General features: G+C 38.8%; 2 protein-coding genes across 2 annotated transcripts in view; one reads left to right on the top strand and one right to left on the bottom strand.

Moving 5' to 3' along the window:
• Positions 1-525: 525 nt before the first annotated feature.
• Positions 526-12803, bottom strand: LOC135462693 (ras-related protein Rab-8A-like). The gene is made up of 7 exons (XM_064739915.1): positions 12680-12803; positions 9860-9920; positions 7187-7247; positions 6278-6355; positions 4759-4848; positions 3080-3196; positions 526-2068 (listed from the first exon to the last, which is right to left on the bottom strand). The coding sequence occupies exons 1-7, from the start codon at positions 12801-12803 to the stop codon at positions 1973-1975; spliced, it is 627 nt and encodes a 208-aa protein (XP_064595985.1). The 3' UTR covers positions 526-1972.
• Positions 12804-14892: 2089 nt separating this feature from the next.
• The window catches only part of LOC135462695 (small ribosomal subunit protein eS27-like), an 8854-nt gene continuing 4348 nt past the window's right edge, over positions 14893-19398 (top strand). The window contains exons 1-2 of the mRNA XM_064739918.1: positions 14893-14936; positions 18723-18831. Coding sequence (XP_064595988.1) covers positions 14931-14936; positions 18723-18831 — 115 coding nt within the window. The 5' untranslated portion in view covers positions 14893-14930. The remainder of the gene's footprint in view (positions 14937-18722; positions 18832-19398) is intronic.

Raw genomic sequence — 19398 nt, forward strand, 5'->3', positions numbered from 1 at the left:
GGCAAATGGAGTCAGAACTTCACTGACAGTAGCTGGATGTCCATTACTTGTTGCCAACTTTCAGGTTCACTTTTCAATGGCTGATTATATCATTTAACACAAGCATGAGGCAAAGATGAATATGCACTAAACTGGCAATCGTTTTATACAATTTGGATGTAGGTACACTGAGCAACCCTAGTTACAGGTATATGAGCTTGATAAGAGAGAAAAGTACATGCATCTTTGCCCGGCTGGCAAATTTCAGGCCTTCACGAAATCTAAACAGTTGGTTACTATACAGTTTCTATTATGTTCTCTGAAACTGTGCTAAAATGCATATAACCACGTACCCCTCCCCACCCCCTTAAAAAAAAAAACCCATTTCAGAACAGCAAACACATCTCGTTCAATACAGCTATCACATGACCACAACGAATCAGAATAGATTTTATAAAGTTCAACACTTCTTGTTTGTTTTTCTTCCACATGATCAGTTTTAACCTAAATGGACTCTTTAACTCACATACCCATTTTTGTGCTCTAACAGATTTTTGTTGTTGTTGCACAGCTGGTAACACTGATTTATATCATTTGAATCAGATGCTCTGCAGTTCAATCGTCCAGCCATGCAAGGATACATGTGTGTGTCTGTGACAAACACTACTGGGGTTAGAAGCAAAGGATTCTACACAGCACAATTATGGCAAGCACCAATTCACTAATTCAGTCTTTTCTGCATAAAAGACATGCATAAAGACAGAGAGAGATTTGATTAAAAAAAAAATACACAGGTGAGCACGCATCAAAGCAACAACAATGCTTCTTAAGTTACTGTATGTGTAAAGAAGAACATGGTACAGATTCAATACAAAACAATACATGAGTTGAAAGGCTACAGCTGCTGACCGACGTCCCTCCACTTCACGGAATGACTCGACAGCACCGTAATGAACCTGCGCTACACTGTACAGCAACTCAAATCTTACACTCCTTACATCCATGTCCCGCTCTCTACGTTCCCTTTACATCACTGCCACAACCAGACAAAGCTGAGATGTGGACTTGTTCATGCTTAGCCTCACCACTGATATGCGTGTGTTTTCTGACATCACTTCCTGCCTCATGACTGTGACCCCAGTGACCTTTGGCATGGTTCAAGATTTCTGCACAAACTTTGCTTGTGGTGGAAGTGATGTAAAGGAGCATGTTCAACTTCATCAAAAAACAGCAATGTCTCTATACAAAGGGAGGTTACTGTGGGGTATAATGTGTCAAGCTAAATGAAACAGAATTCAACCTTCTTCTTGTTCGTGTCCGAATGGACTTGACTATGTCTTCATTACGCCACAGCCTAGGAAGCACAGGAATTGAAATTTAGAAAGTGATGTCTGGTTGTCCGCATTTAATGGGATTTAAAAATTATTTCTACCATGAAAAACGGACTGCTGCGACATGGACCAAGTACACCAGCTTAGCCCTGTGCTTTTAGTATTCAGGGTAATATTTACGTGTCCTTGGAGGTGGGATGATAAAAAAAAAAAAATTATACATAAAACATTCTGAACAAGTTAGACAGATTTGGGGAATTCCCCAGGGAATTTCCCATTTACAACGGAGGGATGGTCACATATTACATGCTATGGTGTTCATCCACATCTGACACTAAACCAGTTTCATTTCCATACATAAGGTGAGTGAAACCTCTACAATCATGCACATGTACTCCACCAGATTATCCAATGAGAGTGCCAGTTTTATACAAATCCACCAATGGAAAGGCTCGTAACACAGCACTGGCCCTGCCAATGAAAACGATTGTGATGAAATGCTCCTCCAATGAGTGCCATATAGTAACTCTTTTCGTCCCATGAAAATGCTTGTTATAAACTTTCATCAGCACTGGGAAAGCTACTTTTAGTGATGTGGCGCTCCACCTGTGAAAACCCTTATGATAAAGTCTCAACTATGATCACACGATACTTTTGTCCAATCATAATAGTTGACAGCGCCAGCCTGATTTCTTCGGTGTAGATTCCTTTTTCGTTAGCTGGTAACCTCCCCCTTTGTTTTGTGGGCTTGATGCTTCCTATAGACAAATGAAGGACAACACCATGTATTTGGAGAAATATACTAGATTCCTGAGACATACTGGATAAAGTGAGAAAGGCGGCTCATTTCTCTTCCTTTTTTTTTAAACCTCCACTAACCACCGAGCATATATTCACATACCTACTCACTTGCATTTATCAGAGGAGCTCAGGTGTTGCAAGAGTTACTTCCCTTGTTCGAGATCTGATCACATGATTACAAAGCAATCTTAAGACTCCTGTCACCCTTTTAATCATTAAATTTGGTATGTCCCTTTCCATTATATTACTCACAATTTATATAAAAGCAATTTTTTGACCTTGTTCCATCAGAAATAACAATTTTACAATGATTTAAAAGTTTGACTTAAGTTGACAAGGGTTCTGTTCTCCAACTGCGCATGTATTTGAATGCTCACTAGTAGAACATTATACATGTATTTGAGTTGATTCTTAAATTATTACCATACTCAGTTTGATAGTGCAAACCCATCAAAAGTTTATTGACAAATGCAGCGTTTCATTTAATATTTTTCTTAAATAAATTTTCTGCCATTTAATATTTTGGAAAATTTTCATAAGCATGTTAAGGATACGATGAGGCCATCCCAGTTGTGGTCCACAAATCAACTTAAATTCATCAAAGTCTGTGGAAAAAATGCTTATCAGGACAAACTGATGGCATTTTCTCCACAGTTTTCAGTGATATTTCTGATGACAAAAACTTTCACTATACCCTAAATGACCTAAAATTTCGTTCATGACTAAGTTGCTCATTTTTCCAGATTCTGTGAGTTCTATTGATTTCAGAAAGGTGCACTGAGAGGTATCTGAAAGGTAGGATCATATCCTATTGGGAAAATGTCAATTTTAGCACCAGAAGTAATATCTTATGACATTTATTTGCCTCCAAAAAGGCTCTTTTCTGGTAGAATTTTCAGGTCATTTATGCTGTAGTTTCCTCAAACTCATGAACCTAAGAAATGAAGAAGTATACAACAAGGCCTCACCATTTTTCTGTCCATTTTAGCTTTGATGTCTCGAGCCAGAGTAAAGAAAGCCTCCTCCACATTAATGCTGGCCTTGGCTGAAGTCTCCATGAACTTTATACCGTGTTCTATCGCAAGCTACAACACAAAGTAAACAGAATTTATATATTTATTTGTTTGATTAGTGTTTTATGCCGTACTCAAGAATATTTCACTTCTACGATGGCGGCCAGCGTTATGCTTGGGAGGAAACCAGGGTAAAACCCATGAACATCCACAGGTTGCTGGAAGACCTTCCCACGAAGTCGACAGACTGTTTACTATCCGAATCAGCTCACAACAGACCCCACTCACAACATTATTTATCATTATCTTACTATTAAGTTACAATGTAACATGCTATGTGTCATCGTGTGTCTACAAAATGTATAAAGTGCAGGAGATTTTTCTTCCCGTTACACCCGGTTGATATCAAAATTACATGTTCCCATTACCTTTGACACCATTCCATCCTTTATATCCTTCTACACACCAAGTTAGTATTAAGATTACTTCTTCCCCCTTGTTCCTTTGGGTGAGTGAGTGAGTAATTAGGGTTTAACGTCACACGACAAATTTTTCAGTCATATGATAAAGAAGTATTCCTTAGAGAGGATGTAATGTGGCTCCTTGTTGCAGGACGTATTTTCACAGCTCCTTTCTCTTGTGCTCCTTCACTGAGACAACTTACCAAAGGCAAGTAAGCTTCCCCACCCGAGCCATTATACTGATACGGGTAAACCAGTCACTGCACTACCTTCTTAATTCTGAACCCTAAGCAAGGCAGCTACAACTCCCTCTTTTCAGGAACATACCGCCCCAAAAACAAGTTCAAAATTTTTGAGTTGGTTCGGCTAAATACAAATACTCCTAACTAAACCTCCCGGGCCTATATTTTCAGAAAAATGCCAATTCAGAGAATTATAAGAGCAAATCCGTCACTGGTCTCAACTGTCTGCCCGACGAGATAACACGCAAATCAGGCAGTGCAAAGATTAACACAAAGCAACAGATGCTCGGGGATCACACATGTAAACAATACCATACATTGTAAGTGAATTATAATCTAGTAAACCAAATACAATCTTCCTTTCTATCAATGTTTTTGTTAAGTGTTCGTAATTTCCAATCATCTGTACGCCATAAATGAAGTTACACAGAAGACCACATAATTACGACACAATACCTTATTTCACATTTCAAGTTCACTGAACACCTTCCATCGCCTAGACAACAAGGGGAAGTTACTGACTGACAAAAACAGGCTTTTTAAATACAGCGACTTAAATATGTTGATGGTTGAAGGGAAACTCCAAACAAAACTGAACTTTTCACTCTTCACTCAAAGTCAGATACATGTAAATGGGTACCTAGAAGTCTACACTTAATATAGATGACGTCTAAAATAACAGCGCAACTTCTTTGACATCAACGGTACATCCCTTTAAGGTCTTGTATGTGACGTGGCCCAGCACTGACCCTGGATCTACTGCCCCCAAAGTGGACGCTCTACCAACTGATCATCCACCACGGTCTTATTCCTTTGATGCTAGCCTATTGTTTATATCCTTCAGCTTTCTATACACCAGGTTGATATTAATATTACCAATACGCTCTTCCTCTGACTCCAACTCATTGTTATATACTCTTTCAAAGATTACCTGTTCCCCTCGTTCCTTTGACACCTGCCTCCGGTCGTTCATATCACATTTGTTTCCTAATATCATTTTTTCCACATCTGACGAGGCATGCTGGAAACACAGAGAAAACACATCAATTGATTCATTTCGAGTAGATCATCTATGAAATATTTTTTTCGAGAAAATATCTCGAAAATTTGAGTAGGTCAGCTGGCATTTTTACCTCCAATTGACTATTGAAGTAGAATGACTACTCAAGTTGGTCATTCTGTAACTGTTGCTTGGGAAATTTTTGACATATCTCTTACTGTGGGCCAGCCATTTAACAAATGCAGCAAAGAACAAACCAAATCACATACCAGGGACTAATCTGGCCTTAGAAGGGCACAGGGTGGGACCACCGGTGAAGGGCACCTCACTGATGAATATTTCGATTCTCGTACATTTTTAAGGGTCTCGATTCCTACGGTTAACCTCCACCCCACGTGCACACCACAACACATACCTAGCTCGAAACTTCAGTCTAAGGATGGCTTGTATTTACTGATATGTGGAGAACTCTGCCATCCCGGATGACATGTGCATTTGATCATCACGTTGTATCATAGCTACCCAAGGCCATCATTAAAAAGTTGTTTGTTGCGGGTAACAAACCCTGTTTTTTGAAGTCGGGTCGGTCGTCCGTGATTTTTTTTTTGAAAGTAAATTGAATGTAATTCCCGGTCTGCATAATCTGAATGCTAATTGAATTGTCACGGGTCCAATTCTCGTCACGGGTCCAATTGTCGTCACGGGTCCAATTCTCGTCACCTGCTTCAGGGCATATTTTTCCGATTTTAACTGCCCTTTAAAAACTTTGTTGTTTTCATAACCATTCTTTCACACTGAAGTCAAATATTCCTTCTTGATTCTGGATCCAACACTAAATTTGAGTAAATTTACGAACTTTAAACCTAAACAACTGAAGTTGAACGGCATTCATTTGCTTTCGTAACTGTGGCAAAGGTAGGCCAATTTGCTTTCGCCACATTGGCTGGCTGAAACCTATCAACTAAATAGATAATCCGAGTCTTATAATGAATTCGGCCTGTTTCTTTTTTTTTTTTTTTTTTGGGACGCAAAGGGCACTTTGAGGGAACAGCAGCATCCGGTAATCAGATGGTGAGAATGGCTGGATTAGGCCCTGTGTACAGGATATGTCACAGCTGCTCTTGTTTATCACAATAGAACTTTGTATTTAAGGGCAAACTGTACTGCAACACTGAAAGATATCATTAAATTACTAGCACTGTGTTGCTATATTTGGGCTAATTCAAACAATCTTGAGTAGAGCACTAAACCCCAGTCAAACCAATTACATGGAGCCATCTTTTTTTGGTGATGAAAGGGGAGATAAACCTTATATCCAGCTTATCTCCCCTTTCCCATGTCTGCATGAAGGTATAAATGTTGAAATGTTTTTCTTCCCTCCTCTGATGACAAGAAGTAATAAATGAATATAGTAAATTTAACTCAATCACAAATATTTTCAGCAACCTACCTCTTCAATATTTCTTATCCAGTTTCGAATATTTTCAAAGGATTTTTCATTTGTAATATCATATACCAGCATGATACCCTGCAAGTAGAGAAAATTTCAATAATTATTTAGTAATCAGATTACACAAATGTCAATGTACCACAACAAAAAAAAAAAAAATGTATTAGGGACAATTGCAGTCAACTTTAACTTAAATAACACTAAGCATATTTGAGAATATTCGCAACACAATTGGTGTTTTACGCCCTATTCAATAATTCAATAATTCGACATCGGCCTGCAATACGGTGGGGGGAAACTCGGCAAAGCCCAGGGAAAAGCCAGCATGAGTTGTGCACATGCTGGCACAAACCAGTAGCATATGTTGCAATTCACATAATATCTCCATGTATGTGTATTTCTCAAAGACCTAAAGGCATACAACAGATTTTAATTTTTTTTTCTGCTCAAATACATGTATTTGTACTCAAGCAACAAATGTGTTTCCTGTCACCCAAGATCTATGTATGCGTTCAAAATACAAAAATATGTGCATTTTGACAACATAATACTCTGGCAATGACATGATGTTGGACACCGTCACGGATTTGTCATGAAATTCAAAAACATCACTCAACCTTGAAAGAGCAAAATTCACAGCACTCCATGCACCTTTACAGTCCAATTTTGGAGACAAAACTACAGGTGTGCGGCAGACTTATTTCAGGACTTCACAAAAAGTATAACTTGGAGGTGGTTGTATTGTAAAGCAAGCGTAGGGTGTGGCACATGAGCTGTACGGAGTATGGTGCTAAGATTTCACATGCTTGGTCTTCTGCAAGGAGTATTATAATATGTGTGTGCAAACATGATCAACAACACAGAGGAAGGCCTTGTGTTGTATGAAGTTATCACTTGGCTGCCCCTTACCATTGCTCCTCTGTAGTATGCTGTGGTGATGGTTCTGAACCTCTCTTGTCCGGCTGTGTCCCTGTGGAGAAATCATACTGTCACATAAGAAACATTTCAACACATATTATTTATTTATTTGATTGATGTTCTACGCTGTACTCATGTACTCAAAAATATTTCACTTATATGACAGTGGCAAGCATTATGGTGGGAGGAAACTCACGGCCATCTGAATGTTGCTGTCAGAACTTCCCATGTATGACCAGAGAAGCTGCTGCTTTGACCTGGATTTGAACTTACGACAGCATTGGTGAGCGGCTCCATTTAAATATAATTCCACTCGGTGTTGTTCAAAGATCTGCAATGAGTTTAAACCTTGCCCATTGCCTATAATCCCTATGGCAACATTTTTTTTAACAAATGTGATTTTTTGATAACACACTACATGATTTCAAAGATGGAAAAAGTATCACACGTGAATCTTCCATGCACTCTACATAGCACTGAAAACCTACAACCTAATAAAAGACAAGATACCTGCTGTGAAGTAGAAGTATACGCCACTGTATCAGTGTGATACGTGGCTCTACGAAACGATGCACAATACACCAAACGTGTATGGCGATATGTTTAAAAAAAACTATTCGTTCCCAATAAACGTCACAAAACGTACAAAAAACAAAACTGACAATACAGATGAACCTCATTATAACGTTGGGATTGCTATCGACTCCATGTTATCAGTATAGTGAGATTGGCGGTGCAATGAGGGTCTGAGGTTTTTCATCAAAAAAGAGATATCACATATAACAATCTGGACATAGAAAACAACCTTGCACCCATACAGAGCTGTGCACAGTAATTTGGCAGGTTTAGGTGATTTTTCTGCCCCGGCCTAGTTGTCATGGGACTGTCAGAAGGATCAGCTCCTGAGGTTTGAAGGTCATAAGTCACAGTTGGCAAACCAGGAAGTAATCCGGCCTCCTTTTGATCCAGTCTGTGGATTGTTTGAAGGTCATAAGTCACAGTTGGCAAACCAGGAAGTAATCCACCCTCCTTTTGATCCAGTCTGTGGATTGTTTGAAGGTCATAAGTCACAGTTGGCAAACCAGGAAGTAATCCACCCTCCTTTTGATCCAGTCTGTGGATTGTTTGAAGGTCATAAGTCACAGTTGGCAAACCAGGAAGTAATCCACCCTCCTTTTGATCCAGTCTGTGGATTGTTTTCTTTGACGAATTATTTAGTTTGCCTGGCCATTGTCTTTGATCGTACATTTACAATGAGTTGTGTCTTCATTTTCTTTTTCCAAATCACGGCATGTAAATGAACACCTCAGTTATAAAAGTGAGGTTTCATACATTTAGTTGTTGTTGTTTCAACGATGATCGCTAATGGCGGACTTGATTGACTGAACTTCAATTTCATACAGCCAGTTACAGCTTAGACAGTCCAAAAAGTTCAAAAACTTGACAGAGAATTTATGTACCCATGTAACAGACTTAAAAATGTTGGTAACACATGCTACACATGCTGTAATTTATAGCTGACACTAGCAAACATTTGGACCTATAGTATGTATCGCTGGGGGCCATTTCTGGCACAAAAGCGAGGGCATTACCAATGGTTTTAACACATTTTCTCCAGAAAAGAGCCTGGTGGATGGCGATAGGAGAGTATGGAAAATCACATCAGGGATTTTTGTACCAGGGGCCGGTTTCGTGAAGTGCCCTTAGTTAATTAAGCCCTTAACTACAATGGCAACGTATGTTGTAGAGATATAAAGTGCACTTGTCTAAGGGATACTTAACACTAAGTACGCTTCATGAAACTAGCCCCTGGTCCTATGGCTGGGGATAAGTGAGGGTGGCGTTATAAAGGGCTTTACCGGTAGAGATGTAGGTACAAGGTGCTATTAGGCTCATTTACCCTGCTATGATAGCATATAAGTCAGCATTGCGGCCAATCAAGCCATAAGTACTTGAATCGCAGCAAATGAAGCCATCCCTATTGTTTAACTTCCATGTAAACATAGAATGTTCAATAGAGATGTCAGAATGTTTCCAGACTGACATAACCTCGAAAGTCCCATCCCAGGTTCAGTAAAAATCGGACGTTTGGAAAAAACTATCTGTCGAATACGCTAAACCACCATCAAGTACACAAGCAGTAGGCAAAACTGGTTACCTCTAAGAAAACATGTCCCTGCATTTAAAAGTGGCACATTTGTGGGGTTTTTTAGTTTTTCTTTTGATTCCTTGACCCGACCAGTCTGTGCCATGGCCTCATCTTCCTTAGTAGTTGATACTGTCTTAACTTGTTTACCCTTTCGGCATGTTCAGACCAAGCCCTTTATACAGAGAGCTTATTCTACTTTATCATATGTATGGTATTTCAGGTGAATTACCCCATTACAACAAAATGCACATGATTTTGTGTAAGGTAATGACTTCAGGTCATCTTTAAAAAATTCTTTGTTGGCCATAACTCAAGTCTGAACCTATCAGGAAAAATGATCAGTTCTTGTTTTTTCATTCTTGTTAATGAAAACAATAGGGATTTTAAAGAAATTAAAAATTTAAACTATAAAAATCCACAAAAAACCCCAAGAATATGATCCTCTTTTGAGGGTAGGGTAACACCAAACAAACATATTTTTAATGTTGGCCTTAACATTTCAAGTATTGACTCACCATATCTGTAATTTGATCTTCTTCCCATCTAATTCTATAGTTCTTATTTTAAAGTCTATCCCTGAAACAAACAATGAAATGAATGAGAATAAATAGTATCCCATGTGTAATTAGTATTTTGCAATACAAAACCAGGAACAACTAACATGACATTGTGGTTTATAAGTAAGCCAAGATCTTACAACAGATGCAAAGGTTTATGCTACTGAGTTCTACTTTCAATCTCGGGGCCTTCGTGGCTCAGTTGGTTAGCGCACTAGCGCAGTATAATGACCCAGGAGCCTCTCACCAATGTGGTCACTGTGAGTTCAAGCCCAGCTCTTGCTGTTTTCCTCTCCAGCTGTAAGTGGGAAGGTCTTCCAGCAACCTGCGGACGGTCGTGGGTTTCCCCCCAGGCCCTGCCTGGTTTCTACCCACCATAATGCTGACTGCCATCGTATAAGTGAAATATTCTGGAGTATGACGTAAAACACCAATCAAATAAATAAAATAAATAAACACTTTCAATTTCTGCATGTCACATTACTTTCGTCACAGACAAAGACGTGAAGGCTGCTGAAGAGAGAGAGTAAGAATAATATCAACTCAGTATTTCAGTACGGGTTTAATTACAGTAGCCAACATTATTTATTTATCTTTTAGTTATCCAAGAATATTTCAATATTTATCATAACAGAAGAAGTACTTTTACACCTTTAATCAGAATAAGGCAACACCTGGCACAAAGAAGTTACACTTAGCATCAACTGAATCCGGCAGAACATGCTTTTTTTTACCTTAACTGGTCTCCCAACAGAAAATGCTTAATATTCTCCATGGTAACATCCATGACTGCTCATTTAGATACCAGTACTCATATGAGTGTCCTATACAGTATACTATTATATTACCCCAAAGACAGTGTTTCTGTAAGGAATTTCTCCAACGAGACATTAGCACTATACAGCAAAAAAAAAAAAAAAACAGTCCAGTGCCGTAATTCTTTAACCTTTTCGCATGTTTGTAAGGCGTTAATTCAAGCATATTCTGAAGGCATTAATCAGCGTTGATAAAATTAGTAAAAGCCCTGAAATTGGCAAATCCAACCAGTGTAGTTTTTTCTCGAAAATCGAATTAAAAATGTAGATAAATTGCACTGAAAGTTGCTCTTTGACACGTGAAAAGGTTGGGGAAGTAGAGTATATTACCCCAAAGACAGTGTTTCTGCAAGGAATTTCTCCAGCAAACGATTAGCACTGTACTGCATAAAAAACACCATAATGGAGGTACATCAGGTTATGTAGCTAGACCCTCTCTTCAGTGTTCAAGATCTCATATCTATTGTCCACTTAACCACTGCTAGACAACATATAAAACTGAATCGATATCAGCAAGTAGGTTGGTATTTACAGACATGACACTAATTTGAAATGTGGTGTACATCTGCATAGATCTACAGCTGTTTCCTCTGTTCAAAAATCTGGAATTGTTCCATCTGCATTATGCATGATGTAATCTGTAATATACCCTATAAGTCTATTGCACTGAAGACCGCACATCTCCAGGCACTCCTCTTGCCCATGGAAGTGCCAGTGGCAAGCAGATGAGGAGGTGACAGATAACAAGGGTACCCTAATTCTTCCGATTTCTGGGACACATATTAGTAGTGTCGAAAGTAGAACATTACTTTTCTTTGCCAGCTTTTTGGAAAAGACATGAGCATGTTGTTCATTAGATGGTCTAAGCATGTAAGAAAAAAGAAACTCAATATTCCTTCTACAATTACATGTACATTGCCTAAAATGAACAGACCAGTTGTCCCAAAAGTTATAAGAAATATGGTAGCTACAGAGCAATGAACAAAATGGAAGATATCCTGAAAACTATGCCAGATAATACCCAGGCTTCTGTGCCTATGTTGACAATAAGCTGAGTTCCGTATTCACTTTCATGCTATTCAGACTACATATTTCACTGCATGGGGACGGTAAATTCAAGTAAAACATCAAATGCTCGGAAGTCCACAGTTTCAAGTAAGTTAAATTTTCTGTATTTATCAAGATATTCATGCAATAAGCCTAGTCGGCATTTCAGGAGTCTCGCATGTTCAAGGAGTTTTAGGCGAGACTGGGAGAAGGCTCTCACAGCCTAACGCGGCTAAAGGCGCAATTTTACTGTGCCTGCTAACTGCACCTATGAGCCGACAGACTCGACAATGCCAGGTGTACATTCATTCTAGAAAATGCCATAAAATCACCCCTTTGGGTTCCCCTACTTTGCAAGGGCACCCACCCTGTCTCGCCTAAACTCCTGTGAACTCCTGAAACACTGACTTGGCTCACTGATAATGTATATCAGTTTCCTCACATAAAGCTGAACGCTCTTTACTGTGACCATCACTGCTCAGTTATCCCTAATTTAACCAATAGTATGTATGTGCAAGTCTAAGACATTTTCTTCTGTGATAATAATCTACAGTTTACATTAACTGAAGCGAACTACTGAAGTCTTTGTCAAAATTCAAGAAGCCGGTTCCAGTTAAACATCTCTCAATCAGCTGATGCTGATGTCATCGGCAGACCTAGCTCAGAGAATCAGATATCTTTAATTCCAAGCTGTCACAGTGGCTGTTATGTACCTCGACCGACAAATCAGACACACTGAGGAAGTCTTACCAGCAAGTGTTCCTCCAACCTACATCACATAATCAAATTACTTTGTGTACTGAGTAACTTTCTTTTGAAGGAGTTAGCAATGGATTTGTGAAGTTTGTACTCAGTTCGCTTCGTCGACGTGGCTAACCATACCGATCCCACAAAAAAAAACGGCCAAAGTCCTTACCTATCGTTGATATAAATGTTGAATTAAAAGCATCTTCTGAAAATCTGAAAAGAACGCAGGTTTTACCAACACCCGAATCGCCTATTAACAAAAGTTTGAACAGATAGTCGTACGTCTTCGCCATTTTGGGCCTGTCTGTGTGTCTGATGGAAACACCCTCATTTACATAAAAAGAATGACGTCAGCCTAGGTCATTTCCGCTGAGGTCATCCCTATTTTCCAAAAATAGCACACACAACAAAACACACGTGGGTGACTGCGACAATGTAACCACATCTGCACAGGTAGATTTGACAAGAAAATTACATGTTTTGTAGAAAATGGACAGCTAACCTGGGCGTACATAAGGCATGGTACAAAAACCAGGAAATAGGCTGTCTATTTCCACCCGATCATCTTCCCGGCCATACAAACGTTATATACTGATACTCCTTCAAAACTCTTTGGAACTCAATTTTTGTATAAGAAAACACACCCCTGCACCCATTTAGTTCTAACAATTGTTTATGACTGTTATCATTTCTTTTGACCGCTTATCGCAGTGAATGGTGTAATGTGCATTTCTTTAACACATGAACGTATACATGGGGAAAATACCGTGTTGTAAGCATATACATACAAGTAATGTGTACATTCGATTATATCAAAAACGCATTAAAACGTAGAGGTTCATTTGCTTGGGAAAAAAATGTGGAATGGTATATTCTCAACTGTATGTAATATTGGACACTGTAATACTTTGGGCGTGGGCTTGGGGTTACTTGTGCGTTTAGTTTGGACAAACGGCAAAGGCTTGACCCCCTTAAATTTGTTGTCGTGATAGGTCTTGAAGTTGGTGACAATCAAGTTGTCATGCATGCTGTGTAGCGTGATACCGGGTAGACGTGATCCGAGGCATTGAGAGCTCAGAGCCTCGTTTTCCACGAGAAACTAAAACTAGATGGATATTTTAGGTCTTGCCTGCCAGTAAGAAATAGCTGTTGCATTATTATTACGAATAATCAGGCTATTTACTGTTTGCCATTCGGATCATGTTACTGTAAATAGCTTTTTCTTTCCTTTCACTATAAATAGCCAAACAATTTATTTTTTGTCATGATGTTACCAAAAGTAAATAATAAAAAGAACAAACTATTTTTCTTATTCTGAAAAGGACGGAAATGTTCGAAAGGGTTCCATTAATTGTTAGAGACACGTGCAATATGTTAGTTTTCATTTCCGTGTTGTTGTTTTTTTTTTCTGGTGTGGATTCTGATAGGTTATAGAAGAAAAAAAAACATATGTGCAGTTCTGAACTTTGGATGAGGACGGATATATTATCCTGCTGTTGTGCAACAGCTATAAATGTTACAATCACACGCATCGGTACTGAGTAGATCTAGGTAAGAAGTAAACAGAAATTAAAACTTGAAACAATAGTAATTATGATCTACCTTGTGGAGCACAGCCATTTTTCAATTCACCTGACTAACTGTTTATTTATTTGACCGTTGTTCAGCGCCTTGCATTTTGAATGGTTCACTTGTTTACTTGATTGCTGTTTCAAGCCGGGATAGCCTTGGTCGGAAAGTAAAAGGAGGAGGGTCATCCACTTGGATGAATGGACAGCAACTTTGTACGGGGCGTGTGTATTCGCCCTTCTTCGTCCGAATCCTGACGTTGCGATTGACTCCATCTTTACCTGGATAGACATCAAGTATACGCCCTAGGTTCCATCTTAACACTGGTGTGTCAGGGTCTGTGATCGAAACAAGCCTGTAGAACCCGTGCTCTCCTATATTTTATAGTGAACCAATTGACAATTTGTTCTGCTTTCGTATTTAAGTAAATATAAACATTTTTAACTTAAATCTGATTTTTTTCTTTAAATTAAGAGAGTTACTATAAGATTTAAATTATATCATTCTAATTTATAAAGCTGTTCAGAAGTGATCAAAACTAATACAGTGATTGGATGTCGTTTTCATTACTGTTTGTAAAGGGTTTATATAAGCTAGCGATCTTCAGTACGAAAGGTATGATTTAAATTTATAACTTAAGAGCTTGCTAAAGTCAAAAACAATTACTAAGCAACCTAAATTTTCAAATTACGTGAAATCTGTTCAACTACGTGCCATTTCTTGTCCGAAAATGTGTCAGGTGTTTACGAAACTACGGCGCTTGCCTCGGGTTGTGCAAGTGCCCTCCTTGATTTAATATATGTGGACCCCGTTTACTGTCCTTTTCCCTAGTGCTGTCCGAGACCAGAGACATGCCAGTGAGTATGGGAGGCACATTTAACCTAATTTCTCATTTCTGCTTTATCTGATGTTGACAAGAGTTATACAGGCTTAAAAGCGAATCATTGAGGATCCGTGTGATGTAAAATTTGGTCTAATATTGTTGGTATTCACTTAGAAATGTGTCCTTCTACGTCTGTTTTCGTTTATGTGGAAGTAACTGCTTGTGTATGTTGCTGATGTTGGAAAGAAGTCTATAACGACATCTTGTGATTCACTGTATAGCCATTTTGGATGTAAATGAACAGTTTTCACCATTTTGTCTGCCTAAGCGTGACAGCTATCTCTGTGTGTTGCATTAAGTGTAGTTGTTTTTGTATGGCGAATTGCGTGTTAATTTTCATCTTACAACTGTTGGTGAAATCCAATATGGCGGCCCCCATGACCCACGTTGTGACAAACGTTGCTGGCGACACATTGTTGGGGTCAGGCATGAAAATTTTCCGTCCTTTTTTTGGCTGAAAAGATGGTTTCTGAGATTCGTGCAAATCTGAGGAGAAAATTTGGGGAGGGGGGACTCAATGTGGCAAGAAGGATTGTCATTTACGAATTGATGTGACGTATATGTACTTACTCGCGTCCGTTGTCCATCACTTCTGCCGGTTTCTGTGTCCTGTAATACCATAAACTAGTAATGTTGTTGACGTGATTAGCAGCACCTTGTACACATAAGACCGATGCAAGACTGAGCGACACACGACTGTGTACTCTGTCCATGTGTATACGAGGCTGTGAACAGGAGTATTTCAGTTTTGGGTAGTCGTAATGCTGGAAGCGGACAGTTTCGAGAGCGGCAAACATCGTGTTTCAGGTAGAATAATAAGTACTTCTGTGCTGTACAGTGGCTGATGTATTTGGATTTTGTTTTTGTAAAAATCAGATAAAGTAGATAATGTGTAAAGTATCGTTTCTCTATGTGCTGGTAGTGTGAAATTATACTGTTATACCGCAAGACAATGTTTCCTTGCTGGAATTGTTTTGCGAAGATGTTGCCCTTCATTGGGACAACTTCTATCAATTTACAAGAAGGGAAAACAATATCATACATGTAGAGCCATTTATGTTTTGTTTGATTTTAAACCAGTATGAAATTTTGTTAAAAACGCAAACAGCTAATTTCTTGTCCTATCAGTTTGCTTGATGAGTTTTTGCCACATACTGGGATTCTTTAGTGAAAAATACTGAAGAATTTAAGTTCTGCATCTAAGCAACACTTACTTACTTTTCAGATAATTGGTTAAAAAGTTTTGGTGATTATCCTGTCTTTCGATCAGTGAATTGTTGAAAGGGGAAAGACACTGTGGCCTTCACAGAAGGCTGTTGGTAGCAGTGTCAAAAATAAATGAAACTGGCATTGGCTTGAGCGCACTGTGGTCACTACATAAGATTGTTTACCCAGAGGTGCGGAGTTCAGTTCCCAGTTGATACTGAAATACTGACCCGTCGTCATATATGTGAAATACTCATTGAGTAGGGCATGAAACCACAACGGTCAGGGTAATCAAACCCATTGATAGAAATAACAACTGAAAATTTGATAATTGTTGTAAAAACTGATTTATTTTATGTATGGAGTAATCAAGTCAGACTCAGTGAAATCATATTTTCCATTCCTCTTTGAGCACCAAATTCAACTATAATTTTCACCAAATTTCTCAGAAAATTTTGTCAGAAAGGGGGACCATGCCCCCATCTTGGACACACACCCCACTTACGTGTAAAGGCTCTCGGGTCAGATGCAGGCACCTTCCACGTTCATATCGTTGTTTGTTACAAGGCATTCTCATGCCTGTGGGTTGTTGTTAAGCTGAGATTATTGCTGTCGTAAGGCCATAATAAAGTGCACAATTTTCCCAGCCCTCCTATTTTGAGATGGATCTGAAACCCAGAGAAATAAGAGGAACCAGACCAAATTTATTCTCACCACAGCAGCTGCCATGTCACTATGAACTTGTCGATATAGATGGACTGCATGTGCTGTTTTAAAATTCTGACATTCGTTGATGCCTCTCCAGAAAATCGCTGCAGATTTCTGAACTGTTAGGTCTGGGCTCGCTTTCTCCAAACTTACCTGCGCAAAAAATACTTTACTTTTTGTATGCCATTCTGAGTTGAATTAAGAATGTTGAAGTTGTGCTTGTACACGGTAATGGAAATATAATAGTTTTCTGAGAGATTTCATAGCCAAAACTCAATTCAAAGACAGAGTTAGGTCACGTGACATTTCAAAATGGTTGTCGACGGCAAGGCACTCGATGCCACTGAAGTTCTGAATTATATTAGCGCACACAGGATGCATAGTAAGAGACTTTTCTTCAAATAGACCTACTGTTACTGAAGACGACAGGCGTGTATATCTGTTCGTCTAAATTTTGAAGCATGGTAGCCTGTACAAGTATTATAGCACATAATACACATGCATTCGAAATTCTACCGGAATATTACAAAGAAATGAGCAGCGCAGGTGAGTTACATGTGCCAGGGGTGAGAGGGAGATGAGAGATGGAAACCTGCAGCGATTTTTTAGGGAAGTGTTGATGGTGTTATGAAGAATGTCAGAATTCTAAAATGGCATGCTGAGTCCATCTGGAAGGACTACACTATGAATATGAAATACATCAACATTTTGATGAAAAAGTATTGTTTGCATGCAGTTACCTACCATGTAGATGTAAAGTTGCAGCCACCATGACACCACTCTCTCAGCAGTTCACTATCAAAAAATCATCTTAAAAATTCCTTTAATTACCTGTGCGATAGGTGAGCTGTCACAACAGTTACCTTGAGAAACATTCATTGACTGGCTTATAAAGTCAAACCCATGGCTGAGTTCGTTACGTACGACCGGAGAGGAAGCCAGCATAAGCTGGACTTGAACTCCCAGCGACCGCATTCGTGAGAGACTCCTGGGTAATTACGTTGCGCTAGCACACTAACCAACTGAGCCACGGAGGCCCCAATTTCATGTAAATTTAGTGACACGAACATTTGGTTTGACATGTGAACTATTAGCATTAATGAACAAAGAAAAAATCGCTCGGGGGAGGGGGGAAATACAGGTCATGCAGGTGCACTTTAATAGGAGTATGTGAATGCTGACACAGCTATGCACTGTGAAGACAGTAAGCGATTTTGAAGGGAAACTTCCATCTAAGATGTCTTCTAAATATACAGTGCATAATTTACCACTAAAAATACAGAAATCGAGCCTTCTTTAAATGAGTGGAAAATAGATTTGTTATTCACTCAGGATTCATTGAAATTTCAAGTTGAATGGTGTCTGCTAATGGGTTATGCTAAAATTAGAACTAATTTTATACTCGGAAGTTATACTGTATAAAAATTAGTTAATGTGACACATTTTAATCTTCTGTTGTCAGTCAAGTATCATTCCATCTCTTAAGTGACTGTCCCAAGTTTTTTTTTTCATTCATCGCATATTTGTGTTCGTCTTTAGGACGGGTTATAATTTCAAATGCACCCAAAATTGTCTGAAATAAATAGTGCATTTAAAGGCGGATTTCCGACAAAATTTCTTATCTACCTTGACTTTTGAAAGTTTTGACAGGCGTTGTTCAGTTATATGTTAGAACTTTCTGTAAACTGCATACTAAGGAATGAAATCCAAATCATTCCTGAAACCATTCTTCGATGTTCATTTCGAACGCAATGGCAGAGCCATGGCGTAGGCCAAGGTATCCAAGTTTGTTCTTATTGGTTGTTTTTTTCTCTTGAAGAAATGTTTGTTGACTTGCGTGTTGCAGTTAGCCAAGGACTTACTACACCCCTCTCTCGAGGAGGAGAAGAGACGATGTAAGCTGAAGCGCCTTGTACAGAGCCCTAACTCCTACTTCATGGATGTCAAATGTCCAGGTAGGTCAGTGACAGACAATTACCATCTCCACTGGAATCTGTCTTCGCCCTTTCTCCTAAAAAAACTCTGATTATATTATCTGTTGTCTTTAAAGCGAGAGTGAGAGCGTGATTGTATTGTTACGAATAGGAAATAGGCTGTGTGGATTTTGATCATTTTTGTTACAGTTTTCTCAATCCGAATATCTAAAATCCTGTTTTTTTTTTTTAGTGTAGATTATTTTGTACCCTGAACGTTGGCATCCAATAACAGGGAAAGCAATGTTAAGCAAAATGATAAAGGTGGTATCTCAAAAAGTACTGCATTTATTAAGCTCAGGGTTTGCACACTTGTAGAGCACAATAACACAAGGGGGTATTTCATCATTGATGTATTAAGTGGGACGTAAAGGGGATATTCCATCATTGATACAAAAAAAATTTTGTCTTGCTGCCAGATCTTAAGGTTTTTTCAATAATCAATACAAAACAGAAAAAATTCCACAACGGCCTATAATATTTTTTCTGTTGGGCTTAGGTTATGCCCAGCAAAGAATGTTATGAGTTTGCCTAAAAAACAAACCTTAG

Source organism: Liolophura sinensis, chromosome 2 (assembly GCF_032854445.1).
Source record: "Liolophura sinensis isolate JHLJ2023 chromosome 2, CUHK_Ljap_v2, whole genome shotgun sequence".
Classification (NCBI taxonomy): Eukaryota; Metazoa; Mollusca; class Polyplacophora; order Chitonida; family Chitonidae; genus Liolophura; species Liolophura sinensis.